This window comes from Euprymna scolopes, chromosome 7 (genome assembly GCF_053919585.1).
Source record: "Euprymna scolopes isolate OS-2025 chromosome 7, ASM5391958v1, whole genome shotgun sequence".
In the NCBI taxonomy this organism is placed as follows: domain Eukaryota; kingdom Metazoa; phylum Mollusca; class Cephalopoda; order Sepiida; family Sepiolidae; genus Euprymna; species Euprymna scolopes.
In genome coordinates this window covers 109,421,133-109,437,838 of record NC_136488.1, presented here as the reverse complement: position 1 = coordinate 109,437,838, position 16,706 = coordinate 109,421,133, and the positions used below count along the sequence as shown (strand labels likewise).

General features: G+C 40.7%; 2 protein-coding genes across 2 annotated transcripts in view; one reads left to right on the top strand and one right to left on the bottom strand.

Moving 5' to 3' along the window:
* Positions 1 to 16,706, bottom strand: part of LOC145279884 (neurofascin-like) — an 825,765-nt gene that overhangs the window by 798,060 nt on the left and 10,999 nt on the right. The window lies entirely within an intron of this gene.
* Positions 9,788 to 10,228, top strand: LOC145280321 (uncharacterized). Its single transcript, XM_080132092.1, has one exon. It carries the CDS (start codon positions 9,788 to 9,790, stop codon positions 10,226 to 10,228), a length of 441 nt encoding a protein of 146 aa, XP_079988218.1.

Genomic DNA, 16,706 nt, shown 5'->3' with positions numbered 1-16,706 from the left:
ATATGTGGATATTGAAAATTCTGTTTTGAAGCCATTTCAGTTCCAATATTACCCATGTCCACAAGTCATCTCCCAGGTGTAATTTGAGAGTGACCCATATATTTGATATTTTTCCCCCACAAATGGCTATGTTATGAAAATGTGTAGCAGACGCAAATAGACCTCTTTCTCCTTGCACATATTCCTCCCTGATTGAGTGATGTGGCCATACACTGGCCAATCAGAGGAGTAGCGCATGAATATTTTTAACCCCCAAGGACCTGACAGCTTCCGGTCCTGAGAAGAAAAAACTCTCTTACTCCACCAGCTTTCGAAGGGACTAGACCTTTCACTCCTCTGCTCCTACTAGGTATCAGACGACAGCCACCGGCTGTAAATACCTAGTAAGCAGTGAAGTCCCGAACCTTCCTTCCTTCTTTTCCTCCTTCGAGTTTAATGCCTTTTTAAATAAACCTTTTCCTTGTTAAGTTTAAGAAGTGGTTTGTTGTTTGTTTGGAAAATTGTTCTAAATTATTTTATTAGGGAGTGCCTTAAAAGCACCAAATAATAAATCCCTAAAATGGTGACCCGACGCGATAACACATGTTTTCCGAATAGCTAACTTATTTTGCGTGCGAACAAGGAAAGGCGGGCATTTTAAAACTCAGCACATGGTGTCTAAAACTTCAGCAAAGCCGACCACATCATGCCTCTGAAGGACATAAAAAAATCTTCCCTTTTTTTCTTTTTTTTCTTTTTTTTTTTTTAAAACACCATGCGGTCGACAAAGGGTGGCGCTGACTCCTTAATTTATAAAATATATATATACATATATATTTTATAAATTAAGGAGTCAGCGCCACCCTTTGTCGACCGCATGGTGTTTTAAAAAAAAAAAAAGAAAAAAAAGAAAAAAAGGGAAGAGAAAACAAAAGAAACTAAAAGTTTTTGTTTTTTTTCTTCGGAAACGACGCCCGGTACATTCCGAGATACATTTGCGCGCACCGACGTTTTAAGAAAAAATACAACAACAAACGAAAAAAGAAGAAGAAAAAGAACTTTCACAAAGTTTTTTTGACATTTAGCATCCTTCGGCCAACATGTAAGTACTCAAAGAGTTCATTTATCTTCAGGTTTACACATATTTACACAAAAAAGAAAAAAAGAAAAAAAAAACACACTCACACACACATATTGTCCATATTTTTTTTTCACGGCTCTTCCTTATAGAGTATAGTTTTTTAGCTTTATTTCATTGTAATTTTTTTTTTCCTTTTTCTCCTCTCCCATTAGCCTGTTAAGTTTTTTTTTTATTGTCTCTGTCTAAAGATTTTCTCTATATTTCTCCTTTCTCCACATGGTCCATATTCGGTGTCCTTTCCATACTTCGGATAGGTTAGTTTTTTTAAAGTTTTTATTTACTCTCAGTAGCGACAATGACAACATTGCCTGCCTTCGCCGGTGACGTGCGAGTTTGGTTTGCTCAACTCGAGTCATATTTTGCAGCGAACAACGTTTCGGAGCAAACGAAGCTGCACATATTATTCAGTGCCTTCCCCGCGTCATTGACTCCTGTGGTCAAAGATTTAATAACAGACACCCCGCTAAGCTCCACATACGACAGCATAAAGCGGGAGGTGCTACTCCGGACGTCAGTGTCGGCGGAAAAGCGTTTTCAAACGTTGGTCCACGACGAACATTTAGGCGACCGCAGGCCGACGGAACTACTCCGTAGAATGAGGGAACTGGCAGAGGATGTCGCTCCTGACAATGCTTTAATTAAGCAGCTCTTTTTCTCAAGGCTGCCGGCGCAGGTAAAGGCCATACTAGCGCCAATGATAGAAAAACATCCCGTCGATGTAGTAGCAGCATCGGCGGACAAGGTTATGGATTTTGTGAGGGGGCCTACCACCGCGGCGATCCCGCAACAGCCTGCTGAGGAACACGAGGGCCCTGCAAGTTTAAGGCAGGAAGCTACATCGATGGCCATTCTAACGGCCATCGAACGCCTCACTAGAGAGGTTGGCAAGCTCAGTATGGGCAGGTCACACTCGCCGCTCACCTTCCCCGCACCACCGATGCACTCAAACACGCGGGGACTATGCTTTTATCATAGTCACTACGGCGCTGAGGCGCGGAACTGCAAAATGCCCTGTACCTTTAATAACCAGGGAAACTAAATTGTGGAAAGACGAGCACGGCAAACTTTGCACAAAATTCAAATCACCGTGCCTATTTCGTCACTGACGTACAATCTCAAGCACGTTGCTTGATAGACACAGATGCTTCTTGTAGCATTTGGCCACTTAAACTACTTAAAGAAAGGCCACCAGTGTCGTTGATAACCCTGCAAGCGGTGAACCATTCGCCTATCCCCACGTACGGTCAAATTTCACGTTCTCTGGACTTGAATTTACGGAGAGACTTTACGTGGGTTTTCACCATAGCGGATTTACCGTACCCCATCTTAGGCGCGGATTTCCTACACCATTTTAATTTAATGGTTGACATGCGCAGACGCCGGCTGATAGATGCTAGCATGGAACTTTCCGTCCCTGGCTTGTTATCAAATGCGCCATCTATCAGCCCAATATTTTTCATTGCCGCTGCGAATGACCCGTATCACAAGGTGCTACACTCCTACCCGGAGTTAACAAATTTGAATTTTGTGGTGAGCAAACCCACGCACACCACAAAACACCACATCGAGACCACAGGCGCTCCTGTGTTCTCATGCCCTCATCGCCTTCCTGCGGATAAACTCAAAGCAGCGAAGGCAGAATTTAATCATATGCTACAGTTGGGAATAATACGCCCCTCGTCCAGTCCTTGGGCTTCCCCTCTGCATATGGTCCCAAAACGAGACGGAGATTGGCGTCCGACTGGGGACTATAGACGACTTAATGCCATGACGATCCCTGATCGCTACCCAATCCCGCATATTCAGGACTTTGCTTCCTCTCTACATGGTTGTAAGACCTTTTCCAAACTAGATTTGGTGAAGGCTTACCATCAAATACCAGTTAATCCGGCCGACATATCAAAGACAGCCGTAACAACTCTGTTCGGAGCCTTTGAATTTCTTACCATGCCTTTCGGCCTACATAATGCTGCCAGTACTTTTCAGCGCTTTATGGATGAAGTAGTGCGTGACTTAGATTTTATCTATAACTATATAGACGACATTCTCATGGCTAGTGCCTCTCCTGAGGAACACGTCACTCACCTCCGCCTACTTTTCGAACGGTTTCAGCAATACCAGGTGAGGATTAACCCTGATAAATGCGTTTTCGGTGTTACGTCACTAGTTTTCCTGGGCCACGTTATCAGCCCAGACGGTATATCTCCATTACCGGAAAAGGTGAAGGCTCTACAAAACCTTCAACTGCCCACTTCACTTCGCCAACTTAGGCACTTCCTTGGTCTATTGAACTACTACAGACGCTTTATCCCACACTGTGTGGATCTCTCAGCTCCTCTTTCCGACCTGTTACGTAACAGGAAGAAGAAAACGAGCAGATCTCACTTAATGAAATCCAACTTAGAGCTTTTGATGAAGTGAAAAATACACTAGCGACAATACCCGAGGCCCAGTTTAGCAGCACCAACAACAGTTACAACCTCTCACATACTTTTTGCGACAGCTAAAACCGGCCGAACAACGTTACAGCACGTTTGGCCGGGAACTTCTGGCAATGTACCTCGCAGTGAAACACATTCACTCGAGGATCGGCAATTTACAATCTATACCGACCACCGTCCACTGACATATGCACTGCGTGCTAAGCTGGACAAGTATTCTCCACGCGAAACACGCCATTTGGACTTTGTTTCGCAATTTACTAGCGATATCCGGCATATCGCGGGTGAACAGAACGCAGCAGCAGATGCATTGTCTCGCCTGCCCATTAATTCTCTGTCCTCACCATCGGATATTGATTTGCAACAGATGGCCAAGTCTGGACACGTTGGATCCATCGTCACCTGAATTTGCGACTTGCAAATTCGCATACCTGCCCATGCCTACTTCTGACACGCAGATCATCTGTGACACCTCAACGGATTCACCTAGACCATTCGTTCCAACGACCCATTGTAGAGTTGTTTTTGAAACTCTACACAACCTGGCACACCCCGGATGCAAAGCTACAGTGAAGCTGATTACAGCTAGATTTTTCTGGCCTAACATGAGGCGTGACATCACTGCTTGGTCACGTTCCTGTGTATCCTGCCAAAAGTCAAAGGTGCACAAGCATATCCGCGCACCCCTGGGAACATTCAGCACCCCAGACGCTCGGTTTAGCCATGTTCACATTGACTTGGTTGGACCATGGCCAGTCAGTCAGGGATTTACTTATCTCCTGACCTGCATAGACCGTTTCACACGGTGGCCTGAGGCCATCCCCCTTAGTGACATTTCGGTTGAATCTGTAGCGCGAGCCTTTATATCAGGCTGGATATCGCGTTACGGAGTTCCCACTACAATCATCACTCATCGTGGTGCACAATTCGAATCCCACCTATTCTGGGAACTGTCCAAGATCCTCGGGATCACTCGCATTCGGACAACAAGCTATCATCCTGCTTCTAACGGGATGATAGAACGCTTCCATCGCCAATTGAAAGCAGCATTACATGCTTACCCCGACTAACAACGATGGAGCGAGTACATACCGGTCGTCCTTCTTGGCTGTCGGGCATCAATCAAGGACGACCTGGGATATTCGGCAGCCGAACTGGTCTATGGAGCACCTCTATCGTTGCCAGGTCAGATGCTGACCCCGATAGAGGATATAACAACTGACACAGCTCTGTATGTCAACAGACTACGAGCTTATCTCAGTAAGCTACCGCCGATGCACCCTAGGAAACAGACCATTGAATCTTTGGTTCCGAAGGACATATCGACATAGACTCACATGTTCCTTAGAAAGCCCCCCTAACTCCACCTTACACTGGCCCTTATCGCGTGCTTTCACGCACTGACAAAACGTTGATCTTAGACATTAGTGGTAAAAAAGAGACAGTATTCGTAGATAGGGTAAAAAGAGCCTTTCTGGACACATTAACACCTGAGCCACACATTCCTCCAACATACACACAGCATCATCATACACCTGAGGTAAATGTTTCACGTGAGAACAATTATGTGACCACTACACGTAGTGGTCGACGGGTACATTGGCCGAAGAGACTATGCAAAACTGTGTATTTCTGTTGAGAAAGAACATTTTTTCTCTCCTTTCCAAAAAAAGAAATTTTTTTTTCTTCTCTCCTTCACCAAAAAAAAAAAAAAAAAAAAATTTCAAAAAAATACTCAAATAAATTTACATTTCTATTGTATTCTTCTTACTATTTGTTATGCTACCTTTTTCTCTGTCGGCTTTCAGTCTAAGCAGGGGGTTATGTAGCAGACGCAAATAGACCTCTTTCTTCTTGCACATATTCCTCCCTGATTGAGTGCTGTGGCCATACACTGGCCAATCAGAGGAGTAGCGCATGAATATTTTTAACCCCCAAGGACCTGACAGCTTCCGGTCCTGAGAAGAAAAAACTCTCTCTTACTCCACCAGCTTTCGAAGGGACTAGACCTTTCGCTCCTCTGTTCCTACTAGGTATCAGACTACCTAGTAAGCAGTGAAGTCCCGAACCTTCCTTCCTTCTTTTCCTCCTTCGAGTTTAATGCCTTTTTAAATAAACCTTTTCCTTGTTAAGTTTAAGAAGTGGTTTGCTGTTAACACAAACGGGGATTTATTTGTTCTACATTAAAAGTTAGAACTTTAAGTAATATACTTAATATCTACAATTACTACATGCTCATTTGTTTATAAAAAAGTGGCCTCCTTTCTCTCTTTATCAAACCACTGAATATAGCTTATATTTTACTTTCAACTATATTTGTAAATGAAATGTACAGTGATCTTAGTTACGTCACTAGGACTATTTCTGAATAGATAGAATGCTTTGTTCCTGACCTTAATGACTGCCTGTAACTACGAATTCCGACTTGCCATGTACTAATTGCTTCTCTCATAACTGTAAAAACACCACCGCTGGCTTGATACGTATATCAGTTTATACTTTACCTCCAAGACAACTGCCTTTGTCTAACTTGCATGTTAAATTTAAAAAAAAAAAATTTTTTTAACAACTAAACTTTACTTGAAACTCTAAATCCTAATGTAACTCTACTGTATTCTGTAAGTTAATATCCCCTCTCTTGAAAACTAACAATTTGCTCTACTCCCCAAGCTGCCACTAAAACTCTTACATTACACATGCCTTTGTAGTGGGGTTTTTAACCTCCTGCCCTTAACCTTCGCATGCTGACCACTTAGAAAGTCATCACTAAACATGTATATATTTTTACCTCTAAGACATGAATTAGAGTTCATTCTTATCCAGTTAGGTACTTACTAGCCATAGTCTGCACTCAGATTTAAAGTGATCTGCAGTACATAACAATATGTCTCTTCCTTAGATAGTTTTGCAACGATTAATACAACACTGAACAGATACTCTTTGTTATGCAAAATATTCCCCGACTCTTAAATGAAAGCTTAAATTATCTTCCTTCATTAGAAGTGGAAACACACTTAATACCTAAAACTTCTATTTATTTGCATCTACTGAAAATTTGACCATATATCTATTTACTTAATTATACATACGGAATATGCCATAACTCCAGTTATACCCGTACTGTATCGCACTTACATCTTAACCCTCCTGTCATTTAAAATATACAGAGTCTGGGCACAAAATTTTTTAATTTAATTCTTAATACCTACTCATACTGTAACATTATCCTATTCCTAAGCTAACATATAAATATATAGCAAAAAAAAAAAAGATTAAAAATCTAAAGGAAAAAAATCTTAAACCACATATTAACTCCTTTCTAACAAGCCTGTTTGCAAATATAGTTGTTTCCACTACATGAACTTTACTCACCCCCTCTTCCAGTAACAAAGAAATAGTAATGTCTCTAAATCACTTCAATGTCCACTCCAATGTCCACCACAGAAACTGGCTTGGATTTTTTACTTACACAGACGCAGCTGGTAGCACAACACATAGCTTCTCTATATCTCACTCCCCATCACAGATGTTTACGTTTCCAACCTGTTTCCCAGACCAACAAGAACAACACGCATCACTTCTAGATCTGTTTCTGACCACAGTTCCAGATGATTGAATAACGAATGCCCACAGCCCACTTGGGAACGCTGATCATGCAGTGATAATGGTCGAAATCACCCTAAACTCTAGAGCTAAAACTGAAGAGCCATTGCTCAAAACAACAAGATACTATAAAAAGGCTGACCGGGAAGCCATCAGGGATCTCATCAGAGATGCCCCATGCAGACACTTTGTTCATACCCTATTATTTACATTACAGGTATCATTGGGTGGTCTTCCATTAATTAATCAATTCCTCGATCGATCTCCTCTCCCGGTTCCTACATGGCGCCACGAAATGAGGACACGTGGACCAAATTTTTCTCAGATACCAGTATCCCACAAGATGTCGCTGCTAAATAGATCCATTCTTTCCAGCAGAACTGCATCACAACTGTGGTATTGTCCGAACTTGATAAGGATGCACTCACTGAATTAGGTGTGCACATCCTCGGTGACAAGCTGGCTATTCTTAAGCTAGCCCGATCTCTCTCATCATCACCTGCTGACTTGTCATCACCTAGAATTCCCTCAATGAAGGATACATCAGCTAAGGTCAAACCTCCATGTGTCACCACTGAAATGACCAAGCCACAATTCCGCAAGTTCCAAGTGGATTGGGACATTTACAAAAAGATTACGGGACTTTCCAAGATGAACATTATCTCTCATCTATACAACTGCTGCAGTGACTGTCCAGAATAGCATTGTAAACACTCTGCCACAGTTTCTCGAGTTACTGGAGGATGAACTCCTGGACATAATTGAGTCACTTGTCACTAAGAGTTCCCTCAAGCAACACGAACACGAGTCCATTCAGGAATATGAGATACGCTTGTGCACTGCTGTCGTGGAATGTGCATACAGTTGCTCACACTGCAATCATAATTTGTCTGAGGACAATATCAAGGAATAATTCATCAATGGACCATTCAATGAATCACTTCAGACTGATATCCTAGCTAAGACCACCCAACTATCGAGCCTTGACTCAGTCATCAACCATGCCAAGGTCTTTGAATCGGCAGTTTGTGACGAGGCCAAACTTCATGATTCCAGTGAAATGCATGCTGCCCTCAGGGTACAAAAATCAGCAGAGATCTATCTGTCAGTCGACCAATTCAACCTACATGCCAACAGCTGCAAGCTCTCGCTCCTCCCGCTCTCGACAACCAAACAGTCCATGCAATGGTTGTTGCAGCTTACAACATATATCGTATCAAAGATCGACACTGTACCCTGCATGGGGACAAACCTGCAGTGGATGTAGGCACCTAAACCATTTTATCTCTGTTTGCCGAGCAATTGCTAGAATTTCCAGTGTCAATCTTGTCGCCCATGTTCAATATGACAGATCAGAACTGTTTCCGGTCAGCCACTGTGCCATCTGTTGACAACCCACCACTACACAATAGCACTGTGATTAACATTTTTCCAGACAGCAAGGCCTCCATATGTATTAATAACAGTAAACTTCTGGAGCTTCTCAGCATAGAGGGACCCTGTTGCATCAGTGTAACAAAAAGATTCCTATTTCCTTTAACATTAGTGGGCATTCAATGACACAGCCAGTATACATTTGTTGTATTTCAGTCGAAAAGGTTGTATTGATACCAAAATTTTACCACACACATTCCCATTCCCAATGACAACCACTAGTCAGAATCCGTCTCCACCATCAATCTACCTAGAGAGGATCCTCCTCCAAAGCCTTGCAAAATGTCCTTCGACCCTGTTCCAGAAAATATTCCGAAGTTGGCATCCTTCATCAGTGATGCATTCCGCTTGAGCACTTTCAACAACTCGGGCTTGTTCCCAAAGGTGAATACCAGGCCTGCAAAGATCCAGCTCACAGCAGATGCGAAACCATATGTGCAACACACGCCAATCCCAGTGCCACACCATTGATAGGCTGCAGTAAAGCAGAGCTTGGACAGGGATGTATCAAGAGGTTTATCATACCTGTTCCCATTGGCACACCGGTCATATGGTGTGCTCCTATGATCGTTACAACCAAAAAGAATGGTAGCCCACGCCGAACTGTCGACCTACAATGTTTGAATTCATTTAGTATCACAGAAACTCATCACTGTTCCAGCTCTCTGCTCAAATCCCACCGAACACATACAAATCTGTCATCGATTCTACCGATGGCTATCATAGCATCCCGCTACATGAAGACTTTCAGCATCTCATGACCTTCATTACAGAATGGGACCGGTATCGTTATCTGCGACTGCCACAGGGATTCAAGGCATCCGGTGATGCATACACGCATTGATTTGACAAGGTCATCTACAACTTTCACTTTTCGCTCAAGCGAAAAGTGAAAGTTGTAGATGACACGCTGTTGTATGATGACTCTATCGAAACACATTTCTATCATGTTTGGGATTTCCTCACCATTCTTGCCAACAATGGTATCGTGGCTAATATCGATAAATTTAAATTTGGCAAAAAGACATTTGAGTTTGGTAGCCTTGTGATCACACTAACAGGTGTACAGCCATCCCCAAAGATATTATCAGCTATTGAGAACTTTCCGACACCAACCAACATCACTGATGCATGATCATGGTTTGGCTTAGTAAACCAAATCTGCTGGGCATATGCCATCAGCTCTATTATGGAACCATTCGGGGACTTGATAAAACCGAACAAAAAGTTTTTCTGGGATGACAATCTTGACAGACTTTTCTGCCAATCCAAGAAAGTTATTGTTGATTGCATGAGATCAGGTGTTTCTTTGTTTGATGCCAACAAAAACACATGCTTGCAAACTGACTGGAGCCGCACTGGCACCAGATACCTCCTCCTGCAGCAGCATTGTTCCTGTGACGATAACAAGGCCCCAATATGCTGCAAAGATGGTTGGAAGGTTATTTTGGCAGGATCAAGATTCACGCACAGTGCAGAACAGGGATATTCCCCAACTGAAGGTGAGGCACTGGCAATCTCATGGAGCCTCCAACACTCTTATTTGTTCACACAGGGTTGCCCTAAATTGATTGTTGCAACGGATCATAAACCATTAGTTGGTGTGTTCAACAACAGCTTGACTCAATAGACAACCCACATTTATTCCGGTTGAAAGAAAGCAACCTTGGTTGATCATTCAAAATCATCCACAGCACATTGGTCCCGATGCACTATCACGTTACAATATCACAAGTTTCAGGACTCCATGAAAATGCCTCTGCAGACAATTCTAGGCTGGACGAATCTGCTTGCCTAACAGCATGCGGTCTGGCTGAAATCACGAAAAACACCATCTCGTTGTGAATTCAGACTGAAGAACCCGGTGTACCAAAACCTTATTCAACAAGTACACATAGGTTTCCCGACATCCCAAAATGAACTCCAGGAGGAAATACGTCCATATTGGCCGATGTGTGACAACCTAAGTTCTGCAGATGATATTGTTTTCCTTGACAGGCGAATTGTAATTCCCATCAAACTTCGAAAAGCAATTTTGGAACACCTACACATTGGCCATTAAGGCACTTTCTCAATGAAGTTACGGGCACACCAATCTGTTTACTGGCCAGGAATTCACCGTGCCATAACCCAGTACTATGCCAGCTGTGCGGACTGCCTTGAACACACACCATCTCAATCACCTGAACCATTGATTGTTAATGATCCAGTCGAATATCCATTTGAGAAGATCTGTATGGATTATTTTGGAATCAAAGACAACCACTATTTAATGACTGTCAATAGATTCAGTGGGTGGCCCATAGTCCACCACATGGAAAATTCATCCACAGGTCAGGTTCTGGTTGATGCGACAAGAGAAATTTGTTGCACATATGGAGCTCATCAAGAGATCAGTTCTGATGGTGGTCCTCAATTTATCTCTGAGAGATTTCAGTTATTTTTGTCAGCTTGGGATATAAGGCACAGGCTGCCCTCTGCCGGGTACACCCAATCAAATGGACGCGCTGAAGTAGCGGTCAAATCAGTGAAAAGCATCCTTCACGACAACATCGGCCCAAATGGTACTCATAACTCCAACAAAGTTGCCCTTGCTCTCCTGAAATTTTGAAACACCCCAATATGTGGTGTCGATCTGAGTCCAGCACAGATCTTACTCCACAGACAATTGAGGGATGGAATTCCAACCAATCCAATCTACTATCAACTACATCCCGAATGGATCCTCACTGCTTAAAAATGTGAAGAGTTAACATTGAAACTCAACACATCTCAGGAGAGGAGATACAACGTTGGCAATAAAAAACACTTGAACATCTCAATGTTGGAACAAATGTGGTAATACAGGACAAGCAGGGTCGACGTAGATGAAACAAAATAGGTTGAATCGTTGAATGCCTTCCATACAGACAATATCGGGTTAAAATCAATAGTTCAGGTCATATAACTCTCCAGAGCCGCAAATTCTTCCACCCAAGCATCCACACTTATGCTCGTCCAGAACTACTATACCCAGATGTCCCAGTCGTACCTGCAGAACCCATGAATGAGTCCGACACCACCGTCGTCAATCCTTCAGTCTTACCGGAGAGCATCCCAACCAGTCCAGCTACCACGACTGCAGAGGCCACAGTGAAGCATAACACACCGTGGGGCCATAAAGAGGTTGAGACCACACAACAACCCCTGCCTTGGTGAACTATAACCGAATTATAGATGGACTGTCTACTTCCATTGGCAGGGGAGATGCAGACACTTTGTTCATACCCTATTATTTACATTACAGGTATTGTTGGGTGGTCTTCCACTAATTAACCAATTCCTTGATTGACCATCTATCCCGGTTCCTACACCCCATGAGGAAATATCTTCTCTTCCTGCTGAACAGTGTGCAAATGAGACCACAGAATGGTTCAAAATGGCAATTGAAGCACATGTTCCCAGGCGGAAATTTTATAACAAGCTCCACTCACCCCAATGGTTTACTTCTACTTGTGCAACTGCCATTGTGCAAAGGTAGCATGCGTACCGCAGATTTAACCGACATAAGTTGAGTTCAAACAGACAGAAGTATATAGAAGCTAGAAGTAACTGTAAGAAAGAATTAGCGACAGCTAATAGAGAATTTACTGAAACAACCAAAAAACGCATCGAAGCACAAAAATTAGGAACCCGTGATTCCTGGAAAATCTACAACAGTGTAGTAAATAATGGGCAATCAACAATTCCCCCATTAACCAAGAATCATGAGGTTGTTTGCTCAGCAACCAAGAAGGCTAACATGCTCGCCAGTCGGTTTGCCTCCACTGAACCCTGCTAACCTGACTTTCCTTTGCGGACAGACACCACGCTAGACAATCTGAAAATCACCCCTTCTAAGGTGCATGCTATCATAAAAAACCTTGACACTTCAAAAGCATGTGGACCTGATCTCATCCCAGCTGTGCTATTAAAAAAAAATGCTCCGCTGAAGTAGCTTCAGTTCTCTCCAAACTTTTCAACAAATGCCTTAATGAATCTTGCTTTCTGAACTGCTTGAAAACTGCTTCTGTTGTACCAGTTTTCAAGAATTCTTACCCATTAAATTATTGCCCCATTAGCCTCCTCCTATTTTTCGCCAAAATATTTGAGTCCATAATTAATCAAGCTCTAGTCCATCACCTTACAGATGCAAAACTTCTGACCGACCAACAATATGGATTTAGGCAAGCCCGTTCCACAGCAGATATCCTAACTATAATCTCTGAACGTATATACCATTCACTGGACAAAGCGGTAGCTCTAGATATATCTAAGGCTTTTGATAGGGTATTGCATGAAGGTCTTCTCAGGAAAATTAGATCATACGGTATCACTGGACGAATACTTAACATCATTAAATCTTTCTTAGATAAGAGAAAAATTCAGGTTGTCCTTGACGGTCGTACATCTAAACAATATGATATAAATGCGGGAGTGCTTCAGGGGTCTATGTTTGGACCTTTATTATTCCTGATATTCATAAATGACCTCCCCAACAAAATTGCCTCTGAGATGGGTATATATGCTGATGACACCACGCTCTATAAGAGGAACGACAGGAAAACAAATGAACATATATCTATATGACGTATTTGATCAGTGCCAAGAAATTATACAGAATCGCAAAGAAATATCAATTGTATGAAAAACTGTATCGTAGATAACATGCAACTTTTATTAAAATTAAATTGATGTTGAACATGTATGTTCACTTAATTACATCGCTATGATAAAAAAAGTAAAAAACGCTACATAAAATTATTACATTGCCTTCAAGATACTATTTTAGAAGTACATGGTGTAAAGAGCTGACATTTGCATATAGCATTCTACAACATGTATTGATTAGGCATGCAATATTCTAGATCTGTATATTTTAATACTTTTTGTGATATGCGATTTTGAAATTACTATATGTTAATGACATTTGGTACATTATTTCCGCCAACAAAATCAAAGATATCAGCATTTCATTGACTTTTAATCAAGTAAGTTGTAAGTGGACTGCTTTTAAAATACAGGCATAACATCATTATGTATAGAATTATGTGTAATATTCATATTTATCATCATTTATTTCTGTTTTATTTGAGGATACTTTAAAAATTGTCTATCAGTGCAATTTTATCATTATAAATGAGGCAATGTTCACTTTTCACACTATACAAATTAAGGTCAGTTGAATTAGAAATAATTGTACTTTTACTTCCTACTGTCTTCTTATACTAGGAGTGATGAAAGCATCTCTTGTGACATTTTTAATGGTTACTGTATTGCCAGTTGGTTCTAAAGTTTCTATATTGTAATTTACACATGTTCGTGCTTCTTAGCCCTAAGCAGGATAGTGTATCCTGCTGATTCTTCTTCATTATCATCATTGGAAAGTAGTTGTAAAATCCAATTATGTTTTTTATGCCAATCTATCAAAATTAATATTTGAATCATAGATCTAGGAAAGATTTTATCATTTAGATAGGATAAAAATCTTGTTTCCATTGATAACCTGAATTGTTCAACAATGGTAAGAAGGATTCCATTAAAGTCAGAAATACTAGAATTAGATTGGACAGCTTTTGACAGAAATAACCTCAGAGCTAAATTTGTATGATATGATTGATGTTCTGCGACTTTATTCTTTGGGGATTTCTTCAAATAGACTCAGGAACTGGATATTTTTTTGACAAGTCCTTATTGGTAAGTTATTAAGGTATGAATCGTATCAACAGCACACATTACAAGAGCTTTTCGTTGTCCTAAATTTCTTTTTAGAATATGTTGAATTCCATATATCAGACAATTGCTATTCATTTGGACACTGCTGATTACTATTTTGGAGAAGTTTCCTCATACTTCCCAGATAATAATATCCCAGATTCGAAAACGGATGTAGTCTCTATCTTTATTTTGATCGACCTTTAAAACCTTTTAAAAAATTCCACCGCCCCATCTTTCCAGTGTTTGTTTGTCTTTTTCCATACGAATAAAGCAAAATTAATCGAAACAAACGCACTCGCCTGGCCTTCCCAGCCGGGACACCAGGAAAGCAATTAGCTCCAATCAATGTGGGGGGAAACCCTTCCTATCAGACAATTGCTATTCATTTGGACACTGCCAGAGTTCCCCCTTATTTTTTTTTGGGGGGGGGGATGCTGGTTTTCCCCAACACTGAAGAAACAAATAAATAAAATGACAGAAAGTCAGACGTTCATTTCTGCGCCTGCGTGAACTCATTCACTTAACTATCCATTTCTGCAAGTCAACTTTTTGATTGACATTGCTAAATTTGAACGCTTTTTTTTTGTTCGTGTCATGGAGTAGGGGCAAGATGTCAGGTTTTCTTTCACTTCCTTTTCTGCCTTCGCATCACGGGTTCGAGCCTGCCTGCCTACTAACACTTTTTTTTTGCTCAACACACCCAGTAAACACCGGCACCCCCGCTAGTCTAATATATATATTGATTAAAAAAAAATTCACAGAGCACAACATCATGCAAAAATATAAAAATTTGCCCAATATAAGGGCATTAGTGTTTGCAAATGATAATATTTCGCCCCACATTTGGGTATTAAACAAGGTAATTTTGAGGCTTCGAATCACGAGTGAGAATTCAATGTCCATTCAAACCTGCATCGCTTTGAATTTTGGTGATCTGAAAAGATAAGTTTGGCGCTAAGAACATCCTCGGCAGTTAGTTATAACATGCAATCTGATTTGTTCAAACAAATCTATGGGTATTTTGCTTACTTCTGCAGAATTTCTTACAAAACAGCCGCATGGCAACGATAGATTGATCTCATTAAAATTGGATTTTCCTCTGTAAAAAAAAACGAAACTATTTGATAAAATTAAGTGAATGTTTTTTTTTTTTGAGAACTTCATACCATAACAGGTACATTACAATGTAACTTTTTTTTCAATATTTTCATTTTTTAATGTCGTGATTTAACTGTACAAGTACCAAAAATTCTCAATAAGCTTTAGGAAAAAAACATGTTCTGATCAATTTAAATTTTTTTTTTAAATAAAAAATAATGGTCGTTTACCGACCCCTCGGCATTCACCTTTAGTTTGTTGACTTTTAAAGGTTTTCAGGTACACTGAGAACGAATATCGCATTTATTTTTTGTGCAAATACAGTTATCCATATTTGAAGACATTTAATCCTTATCATTTTTAATGGTAGCCATCTTGTTTTCCAATAACGAAAAAACACGAAAAGAAGTTAAATATACCACATGTAACTGGAATCCCCCCCCCCCTTCCCACCACCGGTGTTGGTGCAAAAAAGGTAAAATTAATTGGAGGGGGGAAGGAGTAAATTCCAAAAAATCTTGAGTAAAAGGAAAGAACGTAAAAACAAAAAACAGTATTTAGATTAACATTTATTAAAATAAATTGAAAGGTACAACAGAACACTGACCACTAATTTGTTTTTTTTTAGGGATATTCGATGTTGCTGGCCACAAATATGATAATCAAATCCGTCGCAAATTTACGGTAACCCCTTTTAATTGATCTAAAATAAAAGAAGTTTTCACGAGCATATTTTACGTTTTTCGTTCTTTTTTTGGGACGAGGGAAGGATGTATTCAATTATAGAACTTGTGTAGTTTAACAGGTGCCGTGGCCGCCACAACACACCCGCCCCTGCCCCTCAATGGAAAAACGGTTAATTAAACTGCAGAAGCCCTGTTAAACTACACAAGTTCTATAATTGAATACCCCCTCCCCCCAAAAAAGAATGAAAAACATAAAATATGCTTTTGTAAACCGCTCGTGAAAACTTACTGACAGCAATATTTTTACTATTAAATGAGATGAAAACTTTATTTTATGAAAAATATTTCTTGTCATTTAAAATGTCCGCCATGTATTCATACCCCTTGTGAAACATCAAATGACTACGCACGTCACGCATTTTATTAAGAAAGTGAAAAAAATGAATATTGATTAAGAACGTGAAAAAAAGATTGTTCGTTTCGATATCGGGAAGCGGAAAAATATCCAGAAGGCATTGAAACCGAAAAATGGTTTGGGGCCATGTTTTGGCTCTTTTGGCTCCATTTGGCTCTTTTTGGTGTTTTTTC

What these genes read in the sequence shown, in the direction of transcription:
- LOC145280321 (XM_080132092.1), top strand. Translation starts at nt 9,788, where the DNA reads ATGGAACCATTCGGGGACTTGATAAAACCGAACAAAAAGTTTTTCTGG.